Here is an 8,158-nt window from a genome sequence, read left to right as displayed (position 1 = left end):
CTGCAGTTGAATTCCTTTCAACTAAATAATTTGCAGCGTGCTCTGCATGTACAGTTCCAGTGAAAGTTATCAACAGAATAAATGTTTTTTTCAACAAATGAAATAGTGCATGCAAATTCATTAAAGCGGTTAGAACAAATCAATGCCTACTATAAGTTTTAGAAATACCTCAGCAATAAAAATGCATTATGTGAGTTTTAATTTCAGTCGCAATCTTGGAGAATTGCACAGTCTATTGACAGTTTTTTTTTAATTCTTGTATTGCATGGAACTTGTGCCCAGGTTTAATTCGCGTTGTCCTCTACAGATGGTTTTCACTCACATGGTCATATGGCCGCCGTGAAGTCATTTGAAAACGATCTGTTGTTCAAATCGTTCCATATTGCGACTGCGTGAGAAATTTTCTTTTTAATTAAGGTCTACCTGGGAAACATTTGGAAAATTGAAATCCTAACTGCGGGATCCTAACTGCGGGATCCTAACTGCAGGATCCTAACTGCAGGATCCTAACTGCGATCCTAACTGTACCAATAGTTTATCCCCTATGATTGCCTGCAGTTTTAGTTAACTGTTTGTATACTAGCTTTTTCATTTCTCTCAGACTTGGTGATTCTTTTTTGATACATTTTACTTTGCAGTTACACTTGATTATAAAGCTCTTCTGCTTTTACTGCGGAAAAAGGATGATGAAGACTATGTTCTTGGTAGCAAGGGGTACGACACTGAGTTCTGTTCGTACCCTGACACCATTAGGGTAAATGTTAGTTTATTCTGAAGTCATATTTTTGTACCCAACCTGGCCCAGGCCACATGTAGGATCTCACCAAAGTAAATAATAAAAAATATATATATTTATAGATGAATCACTGTCACAATTCAAGTTTTTTTCTTTAATTCCTAGGCATGCAAATGTCATGGAGTTAATCCAGATGAAACATGTCTTGACTGCTTATGATCCAAAGCAGGTGAGTATACAGTGTGGCACAATAAATGGTTATTGCATGTCACTCTTTTATGGCCTAAAAAATGGCATTTACCTGAGATCAGGCTTCATTTTCTTTCACTTGGTAAACTAATGTTCCTTTAAGTTGATTGTCAAATGTGAAATCAACAAGAGACCCTGATTTCAATCTTGACAAGTACATGTACTGTCTACCAGACACTTTTCTATCATTTGATTTTTTGCAAACAGCCTGTGAAAAGTTGCTCCATTTATGGCACACTATATTGACAATGTCATGGCACTATCTTCCAATATTGGCATGAGTGTTAATAAACTTCCTGAGATATGATATGATGTCCATCCTGTAAGAGTTAGTCATGTTGTATCAGTTGGCCATGATTAGTGACAACATTTTGTTAATACAAAGTTTTTTTACCATCGAATCAGGTTACGATGTTCATAATTTATTATTTTGTTTTGCTTTTTCATGTGTATGAAGATTCACAGATCTATGCAATGACCTCACATTTCTTCTTGAAGAAGACCTCAGCAGCATTAATCTGTTTTCTCTTCATTGTGAGCAGCTACTGGGTTCCTTGGGCTTATATGCACATCATGTTGGCTCTGTTGATGAGCTGAATCAAGCCTTGTCTGACCATGGGCCTGAAAGTTGTAAAGGATTTCCTTGTATGACTATAAAACAGAAACCTGGCCAGCAAACAGCACTGGAGAGAAACAACAACATAAAAGTGGCATACTTTTCTGGTTTCTTTATTGTTGTGTGATAACAAAATGACAATAATTGCTAGCTGTCACATGCCAACAATTGAAATGTTGTGCCTGTATGCACTTTAGATCCATGTCAAGTATTTTCATAACATAACAAAAGTAAAGTGGGTGCTCTGATTGGTCAGTATGTTATTTACTATTTGCTCATGGGTGAACACTGACGAAAGCTAGTGTGTGCTCAAAGCACTACATCGCTTCAACATTTACCCAACTATGATTTGGCCCAATTAGACAAACAAAATGTTTCCAAGACAATTGAAATTATATTTTGTCAACAGCCAGTGGAAAAAGAGAAAATTGAGGTGACTATCTCGCTAATTACGTAAAGTGTTTTGAAAGGAATATAACATGGCTGTCAACATGCCTGCAAGAAGAATAGGTTCTACTGGTATTACATTTTATCTTGGGAGGCAAGTTCAAGTCAGGATCCCACTTTTTTTTTCTTTTTATTTCTTCTGTTTTTTTTTTTGTTTACATAATGACGTGTTAGTTGCAAACAGAAATAAATCTGTCTGGTTTACGATATGCTTCGTTATCCTTGGACATAAGGTAAAACAGCGGTGGATTTAAATTCCGCGACAGGCTCTCTTCTTCAAGATCGCCTTTCTTGACACGTCAGTTTACAGAGAACCTGATGGCCGCCTTACCACCAGTGTCTACAGGAAACCAACACATACTGGTCAGTACCTAGTGTATGATTCACACCACCCTCAGTCAGTAAAGTGCGGTATTGTGAAATGTCTGTACGACTGGGCTAAACGTCTCATGACCAAACCATCAGTAATCGCTGGAGAGAAGAAACATCTGTCATCTGTACTTGTTTCTAATGGATATCCCTCCTCTTTTGTACAGAAGATCCCAAAGGTACGAACAACCCCAAGAAGAGAGCCTATTGCAGAATTTAAATCCACCGCCATTTTACCTTATGTACAAAGAAGTTTCGGAGTCTCTCTGCCGCTGCCTAGAACAACAAGGCATTCGCACCGTCTTTAAGTCCGACACGACACTTCAGTCACACTTAGTGCGACCAAAGGACACCATCAATCCAGCTAAACAAGATGGTGTTGTTTACAGGATTCCCTGTGAGTGCAGCAAAGTCTACATCGGGGAAACAGGGAGATCTATGCAGGAGAGGATCAAAGAACAGGACAGGGATATATGACTCACCCGTACCCAGACCTCCGCTGTTTCTGAACATGCCCATGAGACCGGCCCAGGGTGTTCATTAGGCATCGGGGATCGGAGAATTCTCCGGCTACTACATAGAATTCTCTGGCTAAATTTCAAAGGCCTGTAGCCATTTTTTTATTCAAATGTGGAGCCGTTCAAAAAAATAATTTTTCGTTCATGTAAATAATGTACGGCGTTGAAAATTGTTTATATACATCTTGCTGAAATAGGCATCCGGCACGGACATTAAAACCTCTTTGTCAGTAATGAGTAATTTAAACGTCTCCGACATTGATTAAGCTCTGGCTTTACACTAAAATAATAATTATTGAATTTGGTACACTAATAAAAGAAAAACTTATCGACGGTTTGTGTGGAGAATTTCGTTAGCCCGAGGCGTTATTTACGTGCGAAAGTCTTGTTTTGAATATAGAGTAAACTTAAAATAGAAGTTAATGCTTAAAATAGAACAACTGAAAACGACAAAGTCACAAAAGAAAACTGGACCAAATTAAAGCCAAAAGCAATGAACTATCTACAATTCAGAAAAAAACAATTTTTGTGATGTGCTAGTATGCAAATTGAAGATGTTTACGGTATCTTTAATCTGAGTGTCAAATTACCGCTAACTTGGCAAATGCAAATTTCGGTAATTTCTGTTTTAATTATGATTTGAGAAAAGTTAACTTTTATTTATTACTGTACAGGGAACAAAGATGAAATATTTATTTATAATACTTTGTAATTCATTTCATTCAAGAAACTGTTTTTTAAACTGGACATGCAAAGTTTTGTGACTTTTGTGGTGAGAGCGAATGCATTCAATTATTTTCCGTCTGGCGTGTTGTCGCCCGGTTGTCGCCGACAGATCAAAAGCGGGAATATGTTCTCACGTCTCGTGCGGTGTTATTTTATAGGTTTTATTATTACAGCGTGTATATTTGTCTCAGAGAGAGAGAGTATTTCTCACCGACCATGTCAAAAATAACTCATTTTTTTGCTCCTACGAGCAGTGGTAGTGGCTTTAATTTGAATGTTAGATTTTTTTTTGGTATACGACATTACTCTTGGAGTAAAAGAGCTAGAGCTCTTGTGGAACATTACTTGCTTGTTAATACAAAGAAGAACTCAACACTTTAGAACCATTTTCAGGTGTGCATTGTTTGTTTAGTCGCTAACTAAAGAGAAATGAAATTTGCTGTCAGATAACAGGAAATGGCATCTCAGGGGATTCAAAAATCCAAAATTTCCTGGGGGAGCATGCCCCCATACCCCCTTAGGAAGGACCGAGCTTCGCTTGTTCCGTGAAAGAGCTTCTCTCTTTAAAAAATCATTCTCCTGTTACTTTACACTACTCTCCTGCTATTTCAAATATTAATGAAAACCCTGCCGGCCACTATCCTATCTGGAATGAGGTCAAGTTTATTGATCGAGATCCTCACTGGTACACACGTAGGGTCAAGGAAGCTATTCACATAAGACTTCACCCTAACAAAATCAACAGGGATAGTGGAATTGAAATTCCTGAAGCATGGATACCCACGATCAAGAAACACAACAACAGGAGAATGGTACAACAGCGGACCACTGAGGGAGCAGCTACTCGCCGGAACAATGGAACAATAGGAGGATCGAAATGCACCAATCACAGCCGACCTTTGTGATATAAATACCGTGCAATCAGTCGACCTTATCGCCTGAAGAAGACTAGCAGTGAGCAGTCGAAACGTCACAATTTACATCTCAAGTGACTACATTGTGAGACAAACGATAATACACTTTATTATTACATCCCATAATTGGATGAAATATTTCACTTTAGTTTTCCATATTTAAAACAAACATGGAAATTTTATTTTCCAATCTTTATTTGGAAAATTGTATTTTCACAGAGAATTTTTTTTCCAGATATGTATTTTTGTCGATCAAAAAGTAAATACCAAATTTCCACATGTGTATTTTGCATGTAAAATATAAATCCACATCTACTCAGTTTCCATACTTGGTTATGGTATGGAAAATTGTTGGATAAAACACCCAAATTAAGTTTTCCATAATCAAAACAAACAAGGAAATTTTATTTTCCAGTCTTCACTTGGAAAATTGCAATTCCACAGAGAAATTTATATTTTCCAAGTATGTATTTTTGTTCATCAAAAAAACCCACTAAATTTACACATGTAATTGACATGATAACATGGAAAATCCTAAATTTCGTTATAGGGGTTTTTGATTGCCAAACTACCGTTGGCATGCAAAACTGTATTTCTACAAAGAAACGTTTACTTTCTAAATACACTGTTTTAGAACAATGTACCAATATATTATTGTACTTTGAATTGAAGAAAGAAATTAATATATAAATTAATTATTGAATTCCTGCAAGGAGCTGGCACATCTATAGCTGGAATGAACTATTTAGAATTCTTTTTCTGCTTACCAACTTATGATAAGGCATATCAATGTTAGATTTGTTCTTGCCAGTTTGGACCATGCCATATCCCTGGCAAAATATCAATAATACTTTTGTAGCTTATACTGTCCATAGCTCGTGCACTTGATTCCCTAACCCACAAGTGATTTCTCTCCCAGTGTAAATGCTTAACAAAGAAATATCCTTTCACTCTCTTTTGTTCAGCATCAACCTGTCGAACTTCTGCATGCCATGCTTCATCATGGTCTCCTTTCACACTGACCATATCACCAGGTTGGGGATAAGCAGGGACAATAACCTTGGGAAGGGGGATGGTTGCTCTGGAATGATCCACAACTGCACATTTTCCATCAGGTTCCAACCACAACATGATTGGCCTTACAATGTCATTTAAGCCAATACAAGTGCATGTCTGAAAAGGCTTGACATAGATAGTATCACTGAGCTGATGTCTCAATGGATGGCCATCATCATCCAAGATATACTGAAAGGCGTCACAAATAGCAAATGGCGTGAAAAGATTCTCATGTTCCACTAAGTAGAATTTTATGACTTTGAGGCAAATCTCTTGGTTCCCCTGCAAGGCTATGATGTCATCTCCAGTGCGATAAAGAGTTTCTCCTGCACCTTCATTGTGTAATGGTAGATAGGCACTACAGAATGAATGAGCCACCTCAGGAGTTAGAATTGGATTGTTATAGGCATGAATTGCTATTCCTTGATCTCTTTGCAACCGCTCAATGTTGCCACTTCCAATGAGTATTCCTTTGTTAGCTCGAGCTTCATCTCTGCCACATGCACATTCTTTAATGAGGTCCTTTGCAGATTCTAGAGAAGAGGCCACCATCTAAAATAAGAAAGTACCTGGTTAAGAAGGTACCTGGTCATTCATTCAAATCTCAAAGGATTTGTAAAGTTTAACCCATATAACTGAAATTAGCTAGTTATGATCTTACATGTTTTCTGAACACAAACACACACATACACAGCCCCCCCCCCCACACACACACACACACACACAAACAAAAAGCTGTAAAAAGTAGGAACCAGTAAATTTTATAACACTAATAAATAGTACCTTTTGTCTGTTATATTTTCCTGACTTTTCTGTCGTTGCAGCTCTTAATCCCTTGTTACCAAGTCTCCAAATCTGCAGGAACTCCCTCTGACACTCCTTACATGCGAAAGTTTTTTCTACTCCTTTTCGGTTGCTTGTCTGTTTAACATACCTTACAAGATAATTAAGTAGCACATGAAGATAAACATTCTAGCATTTATTTTAGATTTTCTATGTTTTAGATATTTTGACTGTGTTCTCTGTCATTAGCGGCCAAATTCTGGAACAGTCACTTCCTAATCACTAATGCAGTACCATGCATTTCAACTCCTTCTGAAAGCAAATTTTGTCCTATAATAATGTTGCATAAATTTGTCTGCATGCTTTTTCACTAATTAAATTTTTTATTCCTTGCTTTCTTTTTAACATTAGTTTGCTTGAAAAAATTACCAGAAAAGCTACTCTTGAAGTTCGAGTATAAGTGAAGTCTACATGTATGTTTGTGTAATAATCAATTGAAAGTTTTAGGTCCCTTATTATTGTATGCATTTATCTTTGCCAATTTATTGAGGTTAATTTGTAAACTCTATGTTAACTTTACCTTTCAACTGCCTTCTCAAACTGGAAGCACCAAAAGTTATCAGGTGATGAAAACCTTGATATGTCTTCATGTAGATGAGTGAGGCTGTGTAGGGTAACGACACATTCTGAAGGACCATATCTGTCTTCTACAAGGATACAGTGTCTCCAGCTGAGGGCTTTCAGATGTGCAATTGTTTCACTAGTCCAACCATTTCTTCCACAATTGAAAATGAGCTCCACAATACGAGGGATCGGTGCCCACACCTCATATTCTTCTGCAGGAAGAAGTCCTTCCAATACAAACTCTGATGCAGGAAATGCTAGCTTCTGGTACTCCTCAGCTATTGAACAAAATAATGCAAAGATATGATTTTTAATAAAATTTTGCAGCTACACTGTACTGGGCTCAAATTATCTCAAAATACTTATATATACTGGCTTCCCAAGTAAGTCAAGCAGAGTAGCAATATTTTGATATCATACCCCTGACTAAACTAAAAAAACTAAAACTAACTCATTATTATTGTAAACATGCAAGAATGGACAAAAGCTTCACCTTTCCAGAATCCCATCTTTGTTATATCATTTGGGATTCTACTGGCTTTGTATCCTGAAAAAAAAGAAGATAAAGATGAAACTTCTGAATGGGAAATCTAAGAAAACAAGTGCCAAATGAACAGACTATTGGCTTGGCACCATGAAGGTAATCAAAACAATTAGTATGATCATTGCAGCAAATTATTTTATATCAGGGGATGAGGTTTGGTGTTCAAGATGACTGTAACAAAAACAGTAATGAGACCTGCTTTTTAAGGTTTGACATTTAATGCAACAAAGTAAAATTATCTACAGGTTCTGGACTACACTCACTGCTAGGCTCTGATTTATTATTGCCATGTACTACACATCCTGTTTCTAAATTAATGTTTAAAGAAATCACAGATAAACTTGCACTTGTTTTGGTTGTAGTGGTTAAAAGACAAAACAAGCAACATAAACTGTACCTTTGGACCATGGCATCATGGTAGTTGATAGTTCATACTGTACATAGTTATATCATTGTTCATCACTTCTATGCACAAAGTAACAGCACAAAAATTCACCCTTTATTGCACTTAAATCCTTTCTTTTGGTGAATCTCTTTAGTAACATTAACAGAAAAAATTAAAATAAATTTAATTAA

General features: G+C 36.8%; 1 protein-coding gene across 1 annotated transcript; it reads right to left on the bottom strand.

The window, feature by feature from the left end:
- Positions 1–4,959: 4,959 nt before the first annotated feature.
- LOC149099456 (uncharacterized) lies at positions 4,960–7,606 on the bottom strand. The gene is made up of 4 exons (XM_089277725.1): positions 7,532–7,606; positions 6,995–7,316; positions 6,415–6,565; positions 4,960–6,183 (listed from the first exon to the last, which is right to left on the bottom strand). Exons 1-4 carry the CDS (start codon positions 7,545–7,547, stop codon positions 5,368–5,370), a joined length of 1,305 nt encoding a protein of 434 aa, XP_089133851.1. The 5' UTR covers positions 7,548–7,606; the 3' UTR covers positions 4,960–5,367.
- Between the last annotated feature and the right edge of the window lie 552 nt (positions 7,607–8,158).

The sequence above is a fragment of the Orbicella faveolata genome, unplaced genomic scaffold (genome assembly GCF_042242905.1).
Source record: "Orbicella faveolata isolate gen_17 unplaced genomic scaffold, um_ofav_v1 contig_46, whole genome shotgun sequence".
Taxonomy (NCBI): domain Eukaryota; kingdom Metazoa; phylum Cnidaria; class Anthozoa; order Scleractinia; family Merulinidae; genus Orbicella; species Orbicella faveolata.
The sequence above is the reverse complement of the archived record's forward strand: the minus strand, read 5'-3'. Positions and strand labels throughout refer to the sequence as shown.